The sequence below is a fragment of the Archocentrus centrarchus genome, chromosome 21, assembly GCF_007364275.1.
Source record: "Archocentrus centrarchus isolate MPI-CPG fArcCen1 chromosome 21, fArcCen1, whole genome shotgun sequence".
NCBI lineage: Eukaryota > Metazoa > Chordata > Actinopteri > Cichliformes > Cichlidae > Archocentrus > Archocentrus centrarchus.
This window is the reverse complement of record NC_044366.1, coordinates 23592455-23611706: the sequence shown is the minus strand read 5'-3', so window position 1 is coordinate 23611706 and position 19252 is coordinate 23592455. Positions and strand designations below refer to the sequence as shown.

The 19252-nt window shown below is 41.2% G+C and overlaps 1 protein-coding gene across 1 annotated transcript; it reads right to left on the bottom strand.

Annotated features, from left to right (window-relative positions):
- On the bottom strand, positions 1 to 1610 carry nr0b1 (nuclear receptor subfamily 0, group B, member 1). Its single transcript, XM_030759038.1, has 2 exons — positions 827 to 1610; positions 1 to 519 (listed from the first exon to the last, which is right to left on the bottom strand). Exons 1-2 carry the CDS (start codon positions 1455 to 1457, stop codon positions 278 to 280), a joined length of 873 nt encoding a protein of 290 aa, XP_030614898.1. The 5' UTR covers positions 1458 to 1610; the 3' UTR covers positions 1 to 277.
- Between the last annotated feature and the right edge of the window lie 17642 nt (positions 1611 to 19252).

Below are 19252 nucleotides of genomic sequence, written 5' to 3'. Positions count from 1 at the left end.
CTGCTTTATATTTTTCCTCTATTGTGACATTTTGCCCTCAACGCACACTCTTTCTTTTCCTGTGTTGCTCATTCTCACATGCATTCTCACATACTTGCTTGAGTTGGTCATTTCACAGTCACTGAAGATTTCCCAAACACATTTTTTTTAATAGCTTCTGTCCCAAACGTCGTCCTCATCTGCCCTCACTTGCTATCCAATAAAATCTTTGAGCATTTCAGTCAATCTGACAGCTGGACCTGCTGAATTCATCTGAGTCCACTATGAACCTGTTGACCTACTTCCCGTAGAACATTTCCATGAGCACCTCTTCGATGTTGACGGTCCCTATGACGGGTCTGAAGAAGAGCTGAGCGACCACTGGCGGACTGATGGCCCTCAGCATGGAGAGAGCTATGAGCAGCTTGGCGAACCGCGTCGTGTCCTCGCGATGGATCAGCCGGACGTGCTCGTTCAGAGCCTGATGCGCCTCTCGACGCAGCGACTGGATGTAGTGCAGACAGCGCAGACCCTCCAGATCTAACGGAGAAGAAGAAGAAGAAATGGCTGAAGAAGTTGATAAAAATAAAAAAATAAATAAGAAAATGGAGAGAAGTAGTTAGGTAAAGTGGGATGTCTGTCCCCTAAACACTCTGTAAATGTACACAGGTTATTGCACAGGGGTATAAGTTTAGGATATGTTTTCTCTAAAAATATCAGACTAATCATTTTCAAATAAAACAAACTTCTAACCATTAATCAATAAGCCAGATTGTATCAAATAGTCTGGGAGAAAGCGTGGCATCTGTAGTAAAAGTGATTCACTGGTGTCAAAACCCTGACCCACCTGGGTTGAAGAGCACAGCTCCCTTCAGGTACGCGTATTCCTTCGTACTAATATCTACACTCCAGCACTTCCTTAGGAAGGCTTTGATAGCTTCGATGTCCACAACAGAGACCCCGGGTGCCCCCCTGTTCTGGCCGACCACAGCCTCGCTCTGTCTGCCCGGGCAACCTGTGAGGATGCGCTGCAACATGCTCGGCTCCACGGTCTCCGTGGTCTCAAAGTCCACCCGGTCTTGTGCGAGTCCCAGGACGAGCAGAGGCGCCCAGCCGCTCCGAATCAGCATAAGCTGGTCGTCCTCCGGCAGCTCGCGAAAACAGGGGACGTTTTTCACGAACCGCAGCGTCTTCACCAGAACTGCGGACGCTGCTTTGCAAGTCACCTGCGGGGAGCGGAGGATCCCTCGGCGCCGCGTCGAGCCGCAGGAGCAAGCCTGCTGTCGGACCTCCTGCAGAGAGGCTGACGCGCAAGAGGGGGTCTTCTGGAACAAGTGTTGCAGTGTTTGTTGTTGGGGATGTTGCTGTTGCTCCTCGCCGGTCACAAGGCTATCGCTCTTCAAAATGCTGTAGAGAATACTGCTGTTGTTGTTTCGACCGCTGGCACCCCGACAGCGGCAGCCCTCCAGCGTGGCCATGACCGCTGGCCGCTCTACATGGGCCGGAGCTCAGCGCGTCCCGCTGTTTCTTTGAAGCGCCTGAGGTCAGTGGCAGAGGAAGCCCTGTTTTCTTAGCCCCTGATAGCCCCGAGTGAAGGGCAGGACGTTTATATTAGCTCCCGTCTGTCCCCGCGCTTTGAAAGATTGTTCAGACTCTCTGCAGAGAGTCCCCCTCCCGTGCTCAAACGCCGCCCCTCTCTCCACCCCTCTTCCATTTCCCACACTTACACACCTTTCAGAGCCCTCACAGATTTAAGACACACAAGTGTAAATTATTATTTATTTTTATTTTATTTTATTTCTTTTTGGCAAGAAATCACATCAGACAATAGCAGCTTTCAACTCTGTTGCTCACCTGTGAAAGGTTAACAAAGGCTCAGATAAAACACGAAATGTAACATCTCCGGTGCCGTTTACACGAGACCGTTTTCATTTTGAAACGGTGTCGTTTTGATGCGTTTCGGCCTTGCGTTTACACGACAACGGTGTCGTTTTGATGCGTTTCGCCCTTCTGTTTACACGACAACAGAGTGAAAACGATGTGTTTCAGAAACGGGGTCCAGAGTGGAGCGTTTCAGAAACGCACCGGCTTGCGTTTTCGTGTAAACACTTGAAACCGGGGTGATTTGAAAACGCTCGACTCGCACATGCGCACTATGGTTGCGACGGCCAGTTTTTCGCGCACGCGCAAACTGATAAACAGTACTCGCGGATTCACGAGTGCTTCTTATGCTTTTCCTGTGTTTTTACCGTTTTGTAATTCAGCGTTGTGTGCAGCAGCGATCCAACCTCATCATCTGTCCACACAAAACCTCTCACATTGGCCGTTTTGTAAGTAATGAACAATTTGCCGCACTACCTACTGTGTCACTCCACGCATGCGCGTCTTGCGTAAACAAACTGCAAAGAGAAAACCAACGCCAACTTGTGGCCTGGCATGGGAACTACATCGTTTTCATCGTTTCACATGTCCTCGTGTAAACGCGGATCGTTTCTGAAATGCCATCGTGTAAACGAAAGGCTGAAACGCATCAAAACGACACCGTTTCCAGTGAAAACGGCTTCGTGTAAACGGCACCTCCGTCTGCTGGCTCGATTTATCAAGCTGTGCAGAAGCGTGGTTTTAAAAAAGCCAACAGCCTCGCTTAATCGAAGAGCCTGCGTTATCAATCGTGAGAGGGAAAGAAAAGGAGAGAAGAGAGAAGCAAAAAAAAAAACGGAGAAGGCGCCAGAGACCAGCTTTATTCTCAGCATTACCTTGACTCTCTGGCAGTGCGCTTTATCGGGCAGAAGCCAGTTAAAAAAAAAAAAAAAAAAAAAAAAAAAAACAGTCCAGAGATGGATCTGAAGGCTTAATTATTTTAGGGACAATTTATATGATTTTCTATGAGAAAGAAGTAGGAAGAGCTGAGCCGCGAAGGCCAGCCTCCAACCTTGACTCGGACACACTGATATTGATTTAACCGTGAAAACTGGAGCTGGTGAATTATGATGTCATGACTCAGTGCTCTCCTTGCTTCTGTCACTGAAGGAGGTTGGGGGTGGTGGTGGTGGTGGGGGGGGGGGGGGGTGTCAGTGAGTGAGAGACTATAAGAAGGACAAGTTGGGATAAAGCAGATGAATTAGAAGTTTATCTTAATTGCTCCTAAGAGGGATCATAAGTAAGGGTTGGCTGCTACCTGAAAGAGGGAGAGGAAGAGCCCTGTGGGGAAATCAGTTCAACCAGACAGAAAGCAAGCAAAGAAGATGTCAGACTGAGTGGGACTGTGGGTGAATAAGGCAAAAGTTTGGAGCAAAGGTTTTAATCTTAGTTTGTTTTGTAAAGGTCTGAGCAGTTCTGGCGTAACCGCATCCCAAATACCTTTGCATACTTAAATGAGGATCTTAATAAAAGGTTGTCTTTGTTGTGCAGAAAGGATGACATTGAGTGCATGGTTACATTCATGAAATTGCAGTAAGCAGGACCTCAGTGTCCCTTGCTCTGTTGCATTGAAGGACACAGTTATGAAGAGAAGCAGGATGAAAAACTTTTTTTTTCTGTAGTGCTACAACATTGTTCAAAAGCCGAATGTCTTTGTATTGATTTAGCAGAAAGAAGAACCACAGAAATTTTTCACATGTTTATATCAAGGACACAGTGGGATAAACAGCCTTCACTCAGCCTGTCTCTTCTCCTGCTCAAGGCCCAGCCAGCGCAGGTTATAAAAATCCTCCCGTCTCAAGGAGAGATTACATTATGTCTTGTTGCAAAAGCACAGAGTTGAAAAGACAGCTACCGCGCTCGGACGCTCTTTGTCAGGCCTCCTTTTCTTCCTTTGTTTGTTTATCAGATTTGTACAAGGTGTCCTTAAGTAGCTGTCCACTTAACCATCTTTCCCAGAGTACATTTAATCAATCCTAAACATCTTTAACCCCGCTGACCTCCCACCTCACGCTGGGCAGTCATTCATTGTTTAAATCTTATTTAAAATATGGATCAAAATCTAAAAAGTGATGCCACATATGTCAACCTGCTTGTTAAATAATGATTTGTGCACATGAAATCAAGATTTTCTTTCATTGTATGTTTTTTGCATTTGATTAAAGGCAATGCCAAAAAAAAGAGACCTGGGTTTTAAAGATTTACTTAGTTTAATTTTAATGATGCCCACAGACTAGCATGTTTATGTATCGCCTTTACATCTAAACAGCAGGTAAATTAAAGAAAGACAGCAGGCTATGAAATCAAGATGTCAGTTTAGATGACAACAGATGGGGTTTAATATCCTCTTTTCAGTTGAAAACACTTATCTGCGTTACATGTCTCTATCATTTCCTGTGAACTAGGAAATCTGAAGCAAATGGATTGGAATGGCTGGACCCATCACTAATGTACAGAGACTGGAAAATGTCAGACTTTCAATGGCTGTTGCTGAAATGGTGAAAAAAAATATTTTAGTTTAATGAAAACTTTGAGATTTTTAACTTGAGGAGGAAATTCAGGAGGTAAAGCACTGATAACACATTAATGAAATGTGCAGATACTTTTGGTTTCCCAGGCTGAGGGTTCTTAGTTTTTCTTTGATATGAAGCAGACCCATTCTCTGGCACCATGCCTACTGGTTCCAATCCCAGTTTGACTTAGCTCATCATGGGGAGGTCCTCTCACATTCCCATCCACACAACTTAAAAGATGTGGGAACACTTCTTACAAAACACAACAAGAACACTGTTCTTTTCTCTAAGTCGCTACTGCCAGTGAACGATCTGTTCTCAGATGAACGCAGATCAATAGTTTGTGTGTGCGTGTGTATACAAAACACGCTGTTGTCTCTCTCATCTGCACTTCTTAAACTAGTTGCTGTGCCACCCAGACAGGCCGAGTCACACAGCTTCAGCCACAGCACAGTTTTGTGTCTGGTGCTGAAATTTAGAGCAAGGTCAGAACCACATAAGATATTTACTCAGACAAGGGCCATGGGAAAGTGAAAGCAACTTGCGTGAATTACAGAGGGAGGGAGGACAAAAGGAAGTGCCATTAAAGTAAGTGGCTGACTTTCATAAATCTCACAATGGGATCATGCCAGCTCGACACCAGTGAGCTCACACACTACATCCATCTTCTAAAACATTACATGTTCATACACCAGATACTTAATATGGGGAGTAATACATTAAAAAATGAAGAAGAATACGGCACAGAAAGGAGAGCGGCCGGCAACCACTCGGCCCTACTTGCAGCTCCCTTGTTTTGCGCTCACAGGTTGAACCGCACTGCAGACTCTGAACGCAGACTTCACTTCAATCTCAACTTCATACCGGTGACATTTCCAAACTGTGTTTTGCACAGAGATCCTATCACACTGACAAAATCAGACAGACACACATATAACACCTGCCAAAGAACTCAAAACAGCCTTTGTGATAGTTCCTGCTACAGTAGGTATCTCTTGGAGCTCACTGAATACAGTACCACCCACGCTGCTGCGGCTGGTAGAAATCTTCCCCGCAAAGACAACTGCAGTTGTCTCAACTGTTGTCCTACATCCACTTGGATATTTCACACTCACAAACAAATCTAATTTGCGTCTATGCCCATCACTGCGATACTAATTTTGATCTTCGTCACTGAGTCCAGGTTACTTCAATATACAAAATATTTTTAATAAGCAAGTATTGTTTTGTGTTTTAGTAGCAGTAAGCACTTCCTGAAGGCTGATCACACAAATGAAATCCTGAGGTTGCCATGACCCAAGAAGACAGCTCTTTGGCACATTCAGCCAAGCTGGCCTTGAAGCACAAGTGTGGAGAAAAACACAAGGTTTTTTTTACCAAGCACTTGGGGCTTAGACACCCACAGACACTCCAAGACAGGTTTCAGAAACTTAAAAGGACAACTTTGTATGATTCAAGGCTTCACATTAAATGGCTCCCCTGGAAAAGTCTTGTACTGCATTGTTTGTTGATTTGTTGGGCACTCTTCTGGCGGTTGCTATAGTGACTGCCTCCATTTTCTCTCTGTGGCTGCTCACATAAAGGACTTCGTCCTTGTCTCCATAATAGTTACAAATTGAATACTGCACTTTCCAAGGACTCATGTCACCAACTTACAGCAAAGTGAAAGTGTGTGTGTGTGTGTGTGTGTGCATGTGTGTGCGTGTGTGTGCGTGCGTGTGTGATTGCGCGTGTGTTTATTACAGAGCATGAAAGCAGACAAGTTGGCTTTAGATTTGTTGGACAAATGAAAATTAAAAATGTACAGATTTTTTTTTTTTAAACTTGGTCTTTTTTATGAATCAGAATGGACTAACAACACGAGCAGTGAGATGAATGTGGAAAGATGCAGCAAAGCACAAGGCAGATTAAAAAGGAAGAACATTTGAAAGTTAATAATAAAGGATCTGGATCTGACAGCAAATAGTCAAGACTGTGTATACCAAAGGTTTATCAGAGCAATTTAGTTAAGAGAACAGCTCAAACCATAACAAACTGTGAGACATGACTCACACCCCCAGTCACTGAAGCATTAGCTGCCTTGTCTGCTAATGGGAAACACTCAATCATTGCTCATATTGAGGAAAGAACGGATACATAATGGAAGGATGGTTATTTTAGAAATCCAGGCGGAAATCTTCTAAGCATGAGCCATCGAAAGCTGCAACCTCAGTGTGTGTGTGTGTGTGTGTGTGTGTGTGTGTGTGTGTGTCTGTGTGTGTGTGTGTGAGAATAATTTGACCATCTCTTGTAATTGTCAAACTTTGTTGCTTTTCAGTGTTAGCCCAGCCACAGTGTTTTGTTTTGTTTTTTCTTTCCAACATCATTAATTTAAAAAGAGCAAAAAGACAGACCTGAGTCCTACAGTTTAGTTTCAAGTCATGTTTAAGCATGTGCAGAGAGTGAGACCTGAGACATGCCAGAGTTGGTGTAGAAAGGCATATTAAGAGATTTTAACATATGCACTGCAGCCCTGAACGTTTGTAGACACCGCCCAACCGAGGTGCATGTGAGAACGCAAATGTCAGCCACCGCCGGATGAGAGAAAACCTGACAGCTCGCTAATAAAAAGTCAGTGTGATGCTGATTGTGCCGTAACACTGCCTTGTTCCATGAATTCACAGAGGAAGTCTTCCTCCTGTATGATGGGATGGCATCACCTTCACCTGAGCCAAGCAAAACTCTGAGGTGGGCTATCTCTTGCTGTGTACTACACAACAGCTTAAGCGTGAAAACAGCTGAACTTAAAGCTGAAGCATCTCCATCAGACCAAAGTTATTATAGTTAACTGAAACTACAGTAAAAACCAAAAACAGATGTGGAAAATAGTTTAGAGAACAAAAGTAAAAGAAAATAGAGTTTTGAGAAAAAAAATGAAAACAGAAATTATTTGGTAAAAATTTGTTATTACAACTTATTACAACTCCTGAGGCTTTGATGGATGTGTTTATTGAGACTTTGGATGTATATAAGACTGAATTAAAAACAAAAAAATGAAATTAAAATGAATTAGAAAATACTAAACTATAATAACTCTGCATCAGACTGGTTACATCTTGTATAAACAGCCTTTAATTCGCTGAGACAAATATGTAATTGCGTCGTGTTCACAGAGCGGCCCTGTCTCCTACGAGCTACTCGTGCAGTTACTCTTATCCCTCAGATTTAGAGTTTTAGAGTAAGTTGTGTGTATTAACCCCAGCAGTTTTTAAAAACAGGTCAGCGATACACAAAGCCTCTCTTTGAACAAACACAGCTTTGCTCATTGTTTACCTCAGCTGTGAACCTCTCACCGAATGTGGGTAAACTGCAAACATGAATGTAACACACGCTTGTGATAGGATGGTTCATAGTCTGTTTGTCTCTCCTTTGGTAACAGTGTTCAAGGTTGGTGTATAAACACAAGGCCACCCAGATTACAACAAACAAAGCAGATATTTTAGCTTTTAGGCTCTTCATTGTGGCCCTAAATTAGTCGGATTGTTTAATTTGAAGAAGCTTTGGAATGATCTTGCTGTTAATAAAGAAATCTGTCTTTCTGTGTGTCTGTCTGTTCTTCAGCCAATTTCATTAAAACATTGGGGGCATGAATAAGTGCTGTGTCAAGTCTGAGGTCATTCAGATGAGCATTGGTCCTCTTGTTGTTGTCAGACAACACGACAAAGGCGTCAAGGAGGTTGTGACACTACCTGTGACAGTTCAAGAAGATAAGGTAACCTGGCTGATTTTTATTATAATCAAAGTCTTGTGAATGATCAAGATCAGCATGTTAGCATCAGCAAACTTGGTTTGTTTATTTCCCGGATATCAGTCTTATTAATTCAGCTTGGTTCCACTACATGTTTAAGCATTTCTGTGACTCACAGCTATAATTGAAATGTTTGTGTTCAACCTCAGAAGAAGAGGGACGCCAGCTCGCAGAAATTTCTCAGTATTTAGAAAATGAACTACATTTACATAGCGTTCTTCTTGTCTTATCCGCCACTCAAAGCTTGTGCACAAGGTAGTCTTTAACTGAAATTACAGCTAAGGGTGGATCGAAGGAGTGATGAACCACAGTAACATCCATCTGAGGACATGATGCCCTGCAAATTGCAGCCTTAGGCCACTCCAGCCAAGCAGGGGAGTCTTGAGTTTACACAGACTGCTTGACAACCAGATGCCAATAAAAATGCCCTATGTGCTCATACTGTATTTCCTAGCCTTGACAATCTATTCACCTGTCTAAGTGATATCAAATGCTGGCTGTCTCAAAGCCTTCTAAAGCTCATTAATGATAAATCCGATGTTTAAGTTGTTGGTCCAAACAAATTCCACTACCTTGGCTTACAGTGATCTCAGCTCTTTGTCCAAAAAAGTCAAGCATTAACCAGTTTACACTGGGTGCTGGTTAAATTTTGTATTGATTTCAAAATCTTATTATTGACTTTCAAAGCATTAAATGGGCCTGTTCCAAATTACAGCCCCCCTGTGTGCCTGGGTGCTTACTTAGACCGCTGCTGGTTATTCCAAGTTCTCCGCTAGTAAACAAAGGACAGCAGGCCTTCGCCATTAGGGCTCCCAAAGTGTGAAACAGCCCGCCTGAGATCAGAATGTCAACTTCTATATTGTTTTATTTTTTCTTGTATGTTATGTATGATTTGTCTTGATTTTTTTTTTTAAATGTTTTTAACCACAGCTTTAATTTATTTGTTTTTTTTTATTCTTTCTATGATGCACTTTGTTTTATTATTATTATTATTATTAGTACATGTAACATTTTTATCATGCAGCATGTAGCACAGGAACATCCAGCTTTACCTCTTAGTTTGTTTACTGTTGGAATAACCATACAGTTCTACCCATAGATTACGAGGAGACTTCCAGTTTATTTGTGTGTTGTTTCGCTTTCTGTACAAGTAGATAAGATCTGTAAGGACTGACTGTGGTAGTCACTGACACAGTAATTAGGCTGATGCCTAATGATTCAAATGCTGAACTAAATAATTAGCTGCTAGAACTTTTATATTTTCAAAGACCTCAAGTTCCCAAGTAGTCTCTGCAAACTTCACGAACTGAATGCACAAACACACAACCACACAGACGCACAAGAAAAAAATGCACTATGTGTTTAAAGTCCTCTCACCCACTTCTGGCATTTCACAGGTCTTTCAGTTAAGATGCTTTATACATAATTATTCATAACCAATTCTTTCCCTTAGGCCCTTCTGTGCTCATCATCAGACACATATTATATTAAGGTCATAAGAACATTCAGTTGTGGTAAGAAGATTACATCCACTCATCATGGGCATGAATGTCACTGTAATTTGGGGCTTTAAATGATTTCTTTGAACTGTTATATATGCTGTTGTACAGCATATATCTTTAATTACAAGACTTCGGTGCACAAGATTTATTTTTGGATTTTCTCTAATCCACACAGGGTCAGATGTATACATACAGGCTTAGATATGCAACATACACTCATTTATATCTTTTTTTTAATAAGCGTTAACAAAGGTTCTACAATGTCTTTAACTTCACAAGACCAATTAAGATCTTGTTAGTGATTATGATTGACTATAACTAGTACATGAAAAGCATGAAAAGGATTTGTTCAACAGCACTCATTGGATTGACCAAAACTCAGAATAATGGGAAAGCCCAAGGAACTCAGCGGAGCTCTAAAAAGGAGAGTTGTAGATTTACACAAGTTTGGAAGGTCTCTAGAAGCCATTTTTAAACAACTGCAGATTCCAAAATCACCAGTTCAAACAATTGTACATGAGTACCAGTTATGCAGATGTCACCACTTTGCCAAAGTCTGGAAGAAGACTCAAAACTGTCACCCTGAGATGAGAGGAAATTGGTTAGGACACTTAGGAACAACCCAGGAACCTCCAAGGCTCAAGCCTGCCATGAACTGGAAACTGCTGGAACACACTGTCCACAGTGAAGCCAGTTTTACATCGTCATGGACTGAGAGGATACTGATCAAGAAAGAAGCCCCTGTTCCAAAATCTACACCTTCAAGCTCGACTGAAATTTGCAGCTGCCCCCATGGATGAGCCAAATGTCTTCTGGAGAAAAATGTAGTGATCAGACAAGGCAAAGATTGAACTATTTGGCCACAATGACAAGAGATATGTGTGGGGAGTAAAGGTGAGATTTTCAAACCTAAGAGAACTGTACCAGCTGCCAAATATGGTGGTGGTAGCATCATGCTCTGGGGGCTTTTTTGCTGCTAGTGGTACTGATACATTGCACAAAGTGGATGGAATAATGAAGAATGAAGACACAGTCAGGTGTTCCCATGCACATATCAAAACTGGCTTTGGGATGAATAAAGTAGGCTAGCATTGCTGAAATGAAATGGCCTGAAATGGCCAACATTTATGTAGATGCTGAAAACAACAGCCTCAGCACTACATTTAATTTATTATTAGACTCAACTGGCTTCTTTCAAAAGGTAAATGATCCCATTCACCACTTTAATCATGCTCTGGATATTGTCCTGACATATGGTTTAGAAAATGAACATCTAACATTATTCCATGAAAACCCAATTTTCTTAATAACATTTAAATTTATAATAATGGACTACACAAGGGTGGGGAATAAATTTCATTACAATACATGTGTTTCTGAAAGTGCTGTAACTAAATTAAAGGTTGTAATTCCTCCACTGTCATCTTCTTCAGTGTCGTGTGCCAACACATGCAGAGCAGCTACTTCCTCAGAGGTCGACTATTTTGTTAATGATGTTACATTCTCACTGCATTCTCACTTATCTTCTTATGGCCTCTGTCAGTGGTCTCATCTCTGTGCTTGTCCTGCTAGATTTCAGTGCAGTGTTCAATACTGTTGACCATAATATTTTTTACAGAGAAAGCATGCCATTAGGTATTAAAGGTGCTGCGCTGGTTTGAATCATATCTATCTAATAGACTGCAATTTGTTCATGTAAATGGGGAGTCTTCTTCATACACTAAGGTTAATTATGGAGTTCCACAGGGTTCCATGCTAGGACCAACTCTATTTTCAATATGCATTCTTACCTCAGGCAGTATTATTAGAAGGCATACATTTTTATTCCTATGGAGATGATACCCAGCTTTATCTATCCATGAAGCCAGATGACATACATCAATTAGTTAAACTACAGACACGTCTTAAAAACATAAAAGCCTGGATGACCTCTAATTTCCTGCTTCTAAATTCAGATAAAACTGAGGTTATTGTCCTTGGCCCTACAAATCTTAGAAACATGGTGTCTAACCAGATACTTACTCTGGATGGCATTACCTTGGCCTCCAGTAACACTGTGAGGAATCTTGCAGTAAATCTTGACCAGGGTGTGTCCTTCAATGTGCATATTAAACAAATACATATGACTGTTCCCTTGCATTTACACAACATATCTAAAATTAGAAATATCCTGTCTCAGATTGATGCTGAAAAGCTAGTTCATGTATTTATTACTTCTAGGCTGGACTATTGTAATTCATTATTATCAGGTTGTTCTAAAAGCTCCCTGAAAAGTCTTCAGCTGATCCAAAATACTGCAACAAGAGTATTGACAGGGACTAGAAAGAGAGAGTATATTTCTCCCATATTAGCTTCTCTTCATTGACTCTCTCAAATCCTCTCAAAGAAGGTCTTGAATAATCAGGCCCTATCTTATCTTAAATACTTCATAGCACCATATCACTGCAATAGAGCACTTCACTCTCAGACTGCAGGCTTATTTGTGGTTCCTAGGATAGCTAAGAGTAGAAAGGGAGGCAGAGCCTTCAGCTTTCAGGCCCCTCTTCTGTGGAACCAGCTCCCAGTTTGGATTCGGGAGACAGACACGCTCTCTACTTTTAAGATTAGACTAAAAACTTTTCCTTTTTTCTTCAAGCACCTCTTTTCACTCTCCATATGCTTTTACACCACTATTGCACTTAATCATTACTAATTAATATTAAACTCTGGCTCTCTCCCATGTATGCCTTTTGTCCTGTCTCCCTCTGCTCTCTTCTTTTTCCCCTCACCCCCAACCAGTCCATATGTCTGATTCCCTTTCAACAAAAAGAGGTTTCTTCCTGTTAAAAGGGAGTTTTTCCTTCCCATTGTTGCCAAGTTCTTGCTCATACAATATAAAGCCCCTTGAGGTGACAGCTGTGATTTGGTGTTATATAAATGAAACCAAATTTAACTGAATTATCACAAATGCTTGATTGCAGTTCTTGCTGCCAAAGCCAGTTATTAGGTTTAGGGGGTAATTACTTTTTCACATAGGAAAACTGCATTTTCTGTTTACTCGGTTTATCTTTGTCTGATATTAAAATTTATTTAATGATGTGTAACATGTACGTGTGAAAAATGTGCAAAAAAATAAGAAATTGGGAAGGGGGCAAATATTTTTTCCCAGTACTGTATATTATACTAACATAAAAACAGATAAGCAACCTACAGTGTAGCGCCAGTAACATGAGAGAATAAACTAGAAACAGCACAGAGGCGGGAAGCTGCAGTTGTAATGTCCTTGTTGTGGATAAATTGCGTGTTGAACATGTGCCACTGGGATATGAGGTAATTAGCCAAGGTTGAATGGGACCCTGGGGGTGGGTTAACATGTAGGGCTGAGGGAGGAGAAGAGGGAGAGGCTGCCAAGGTCAAACCCATAAGTGCACATGTGCTGCCAAATCCATACGGCACAATAGTCCCTCTGTGCCACTCTGAGGGGTTCATTCAATTCAGTCACTTCATTACTTAAGACTGTCTTCACTTTGGCAACACACACCTTCATTACAGTTATCTCACTGTGTCTGTGCTCTTCTAGTTGGTCTGAAATGATGTACTGAAAGGTAGCAGATCAGTTACCAGTGATACAAATGCATAATTGCCTCACATAACTCCCATGTATCCCATTTACTTGCCTTCATCCCTCTGTCCTGTACCTGTCCTTTCTTTTCATCTCTGTATGTCCTTTGATCTATTTATTTCATAAGATTTCATATGTATAGCCTATAAAATAAAACACAGTTAGGCATGCATACATATGTGCGTGTGCACAATGTAATGCAAGGAGTAATGCTGCTGCGTGAAATATGAAATAGCAAAGGAGAAATAATTTATGTCCCTCCTATCTCATTCTTTATTGGTCTCACAGTGACTACAGTATGAATATTTTGCCTCACAGGACAGGGTCATGTTTGCATAAAGAGGTAAATTATGACACCAATAACAATGCTGGCATGCAACAAAGAGACATAGGAGTAGGTGAGGATAGCAGGGCTGAGATGTCAGAAGGATCAAGGTAAGCAAAATGTAGCTGATAGATGAAATACATTTATAAAGAAATTAAGGATGTAAGAAGTTGGACTTGTTTCCTGTTTGAGAAATAAAACGCATAATTTTTATTCCCACCCCCCAAAAATTCTCATTAAATTTGGTAGCGAGGCATTCCTCATTTCAACTTACTTACCTTGAACAACAAAGACATTTTCAAATTTCTGTAAGTGAGTCGCCGGCAGGCAGTGAGTCATGCTGTCTGACTTTGCTTTGCTTCCTTGATAATTGTGCAGTTAAAGATCTGTAAGGCCTTGAAAATGCAACATTTTCAATCTTTCAATATTCCAAACAGAAAGCATTAAACTTTCTTTTTGAAGTGCAGCGAAATTACTCACCCTCTTCTGAAAACTGACAAACCACTTCCAGACAATTACTTTTATGGACCTTTCTACCTCACATGTCAGAAGACAATCCCATCTCTGAGACTTTTCTTTATCTTTTGCCCTACTTCTTTTTCTTTTTTCTTTTCTTTCTTTTTTTTTTTTTTTGCAATGGCTGTAGTTACACTCTGCAGATAATGATTTAGTATTAATAATGCTATTAATTAAGCAAGCAAAAATATATCTATAAATGGAAAGTGACCCCAATTCAAGCAGCTTACAATGCTGCTGACACCTCAGCCTTAGCTTTTTATACTTTTCTATAGCCAACATCAGATCAGAGATCAGATCTCTTCACAGGGACCAGGTTCACACCGACTCTTTCACATGTGGCACATGTGAAAGAGTCTGTGTGAATGATATGTTGCCTGCAACATCATCTGTGAAAAGAATGGTGCACCAGTGGGGGATCTGCCAGTTCTGGTGTTCTCTGATGAATGCCAATCAAGCTACACCATGCTGGACTGTGAGGACCGGCCTGAATGAAGGACTTCGCATCACCCTCGTGGAGTCTGATTGTAGGACTCTGGCGGTGTGCCTCATGTTACTCCTTACACAACAGAGCAGATATCAGTCCTGCTGCTGGGCCTTGTCCAGCTCTCCTTGTGTAATCGTCCATCTCCTGGTATCTCCTCCACATACTTGAGTCTGTGGTGGGAAATGTAGCAAACCTTCTTGTGATGGTGTACCATCCTAGAGGAGCTGGACTATCTGTGCAACCTGAATGGGCTGGAAGTCCTGCCTCATGGCACCAGCAGTGACAAGGACACAAGAAAAAAGTAAAACTAGAGAAAAATCAGTCAGGAAGGATAAGGAGAGAGCAATGGTCCGTGGCCACCACCTGCAAAACTATTCCCTTTTGGGGGGGTTGTTATAACAATTGTTTGTATAAACAAAACATTGTTAGTTCTTCAACTATGACAGTTGACTACAGTTTTAAAGCATGCCACATTTCAGCTGTATTAATATAATTTTATATCTAGAAGTTCTTTCCAATTACCCTTTCTTTTCTACCTTTTCAAGTTCATCCATTGGCCTTGCTTGGTACATCATTCTGCCTCCTCTTCACACTTTATTTGTATCAGTAAATTTTTCCTCTCTCTTCAGGGTGTTGCTTTCTATACATGTTTACTTTTGCCAAGGCCAAGGCCTCCTCTTAATGCTTGCTGAACTTGGTGAACTTCCTGTTTATATGAGGCAATCTTTGCCAGGCTACCTTGGCCGGCATTGTATTGCTTACATTTGTCTCTACATGCTATATGTGGTAAGCAACATACAGAGTCAAAAGCTAAAGCGAGGTATGGTATGATTTTTCCATTAAATAGCCTCTACAGGGAGCACTAGTTACACAAGACAGCACATTCTCACTCCCAGCTTGGCAGATAATATAGTCAGGAACACCTTCACATCATATAAACTTAAGGAAGGTAGGATTTGTGTTTGGCTGATTATTTCTTATGCTGTTAGAAAACTTCTTTATTTCCCCATAAATTGTGTCACATTTGCAAAGAAAGTTATACACTCCTTGGTTTGGGTTAAATTACACACTTCACATCAGCAACAAACATCTCCAAAATTTCCTTAGTTACCCTGGTAAACACAATATCTTTTTGCACCAGCAGAGCATATTTGCCCATTGTCTCATGGCGTTTATTGTAGATGTTGACTGCTGCTGTCTTTGCTGTTGGTTCATAGAGGTGGAGTGGCTCATCTACCAGTCGGAAGGTCAGTGGTTTGCTTCCTGGCACCTCCAGTCTGCATGTCGTAGTATCCTTTGGCAAGATACTGAACTGGTTTCTGAGTATGTGTGCAAATGTTAGACAAGTCACTTAAGTATAGAGAAAAATGCTTGTATGAATGTGTGTAATTGGGTGAATGAGGCTTGCAGTAAAAAGTGCTTTGAGTAGAAAAGCACTGTTTAAGCACATACCCATGGCAGATTTCAACAACTTGATTACCACCATAGGCATACAATTCAGCTTTGTGCTGTCAACTTCACATTTCACACACTCACAACAGAGGGTCACTCACTTCACACAACAAAGCAGCAACCTTCAGAGTTGAAAAATGAAGCCATCTTGGCATTGCTGAAACCTGGTGTTCTTCCACTTGAGGCTGGTTCCAAAAGCAAATAGACTTCCATCTTATAATGCCTATCCTAACAGGAGAAATAAGCCTGTCTACCCCATCGTGGGTGGTTTCAGAAGAAACTCTTGGTTTTCTCTCTTGGACCAAGAAAAGACCTATCATTAGGGCTCCATAGTTGAGAGAATACATCTGACAGCTTTTAAGATGCCTTGGGACCTATAGGATTGGATCAGGATAGTGTTTGAATACAGGTTTTTTTCATCCACTGATCTATGCAACACTGTCTTGAAAGTTTGAGGGACAAGATCTGTTTTCCATATCATGATGACTAAAAAGTGTTTAATATTCAGCCCATGTGAAAGATATCAGGACAATATTCAAGCAGCTTAGGCAGCATGGCATAATGCCCAGCTAATGTGAACTGTGAACCATAATTGAGGGCTATCATGGGCCTCAGTGCTTTAGTGATGTCTCTTACCGAGCCACCACCTCTCAAAAGCTTCTTGAAAAGCCCAACAGACAGTAGTGTCACTACTCAGCCTTTTGAAAAAGTGTCTGTTGAGTTTTTTTCTCCTGGACAGATGCTCAAAGGATATGAGAATGTATATTGATAACTGGCCATTTTACATGATTTGTACAAACCTATAAAACATCCAAATCAGACAAGACAGAGTCTGTCCAGATATTTAATGAGTATGCTGTTTGGAATTTTTATCACTTTATATTGGTATTTACTGTCACTATTTTTATATCACGTATTAAAGTATATTAGTCATACACACACTGGATTAATGAACACTGTATGCTTTAAGGTTACTGGGGTAAAGGTAAGGCCTGTTATATCTATTACTCATATATGCTTGAGGCCTTGGTGGGATGCAGAAACATTTCTGGTTCACATGACTTTGTCACCTCACGTTGTATTTTAGGGGACCTTCTGACAAGTAGGCTCCAAACGTGGAGTTCTGCAGACCCACCTGTGTTTTTGTAATATAGATTAGCAGGGGATACATTCTAGCTAAGTGGGGATTGTCAAAGAGGTGTTTTCATTATGACATCTGCCAGAGCTCTTGTAAACCATCAAGGTGATGTATGTTTCTTTAGTCCACATGGGACAAGAGTTGGCAGAGCCTCAACAGGTGATTGATTGTTCCAAAAGGAACATGGGGACCCCTAAAATTATGACCCAACAATGCCCTCAGCTTTGGATCAGAAAATGAGCTGTTTGCACAGGTGACAACCAACTGTGACACTGTAAGCTCAAGAAGAGCACCATGTGATCCAGAGGGAGATAGTTAAGAACTCCCCTGCTAATGGTGAATGTGTTCCCAGAGATTGTGAAAACCTGTGAGTTGTTGAACAAGCCAGCCTATGAAATACAACGAAGTGAGGCAATGAGTTTCCTCCTCCTTTACCACCTACATGTATTCTGGAGAGACTTACAACTACTGATTCTGACTGACACAGAAAGCGGAACCCCATATCATAAAAACATGAAAAAAGTGGGAAAAACTGAATTAAAAAAAAAGCCCACAATATTTCTAGGGAAGAAAGAAAAATGAGTTATGACAACCAAGATATGCATTCTGAGAAAAGAGACCCAATCAGAAACATGACTCCCAGCTGTAGAACAGGCAAGTTTGGTTGTCACTAGGACAAATGTATCTACAAAGTTGTCTGTCAGGTAAACAAAGTGCTTCGACTTCATGAATTTCTATATAAGCAAAGAAAAAGTAGCCAACATAATACTGCATGTTAGTCACCAGCTTCCATGTAACCATAAAACATTTGTTCTTGATAAAAGGAAAAGCACAAAAGAGAAGATTTAAAAAAAAACAAAAAAAAAACACGTGCAGCAGGACCTGGAAGCAGCAGTGAAGATGAATATGAAGGTTATATTGATACCAACCAATACACCCTTCCCCCAGCACCAATGCAGATTCAAGCAGATGAAAGCACAATATCAGCTGACACAAAGTATGCTTATAACTAAAATAAATAAATAAGTAAATAAATCTGGCTAAGCAGAGACCAGAATTGTAGATCAAGGTACAATGGAGCACAACAAATCATGCAGAAAGTATTACCCCAGGTGAGGCTGCCTTGGAGGACAGTGTGTTATCAGCTGGTTGAAGTAAGGATTATAGTGATTACATTCAGACCATCAGAGATGGAAGGGACCTGTGCTGAAAGTGTTCACCAAAAATTAACTGGAAAAATCAGTTTTTTAAAGCTCATCATACAACTTGCCATGTGGAATTCAAACATGAGGCACTATTTCTTCACCGTCAACCAGATACTGACCACAGAGGCCTCATTCCCTCATTTATAAGACAGTTTCCAGAACAGCAGTCATTGAATAACATTTCCCAGAACAGCATTCACAAATTTCATGGGCTGTTTTGAAAAGCAGATTATATTCACATGAACTTGGACTGTATAGTATGATTTACCACAGGAGCTGCTGAGCCAGCTCTACACTGCAATCAGGATCTTATGCACATCCATCACGCTCTGGTGTGGAGCAGCCACAAAGCAGTGCAGCAACAGACTACAGCAAACAGTACAGAGCAAACAGAGCAGCAAGAAAAAAACATTAATTTCCCTCACCTCTCATTGCATCATTGCAGAAATTCCACACCCTGGGCATGACCTCCTCCCCTCCAGCAGAGGTTGAAAACCTGCATACACCAAAACTACCAGACACAGCAGCAGCAGCACCGGCTTCAATCCTCACACCATCACACTCATAAATAACTGATCAATATCAGGATTTATACATGAAGAGCTCACTCTCATACATGATGTACACTCACTGGTCACTTCATTAGGTGCACCTGTTCAACTGCTAGTTAGCACAAATATCTAACCAGCATAATCACATGGCAGACACTCAATGCATTTAGATGTACAGACATGGTCAAGACAACCTGCTAAAGTTCAAACCAGGCATCAGAATGGGGATTTAAATAGCTTTGAAACTGCTGAATTACTGTGAATTCCCCACATAAC

Bases quoted from the DNA above. Each gene is read 5' to 3' on its own strand.
- nr0b1 (XM_030759038.1), bottom strand. From the start codon at position 1,457: ATGGCCACGCTGGAGGGCTGCCGCTGTCGGGGTGCCAGCGGTCGAAAC. The intron at 520-826 runs GTGGGTCAGGGT...CTTCTCCGTTAG, and splicing joins AGCTGTGCTCTTCAACCCAG to ATCTGGAGGGTCTGCGCTGT.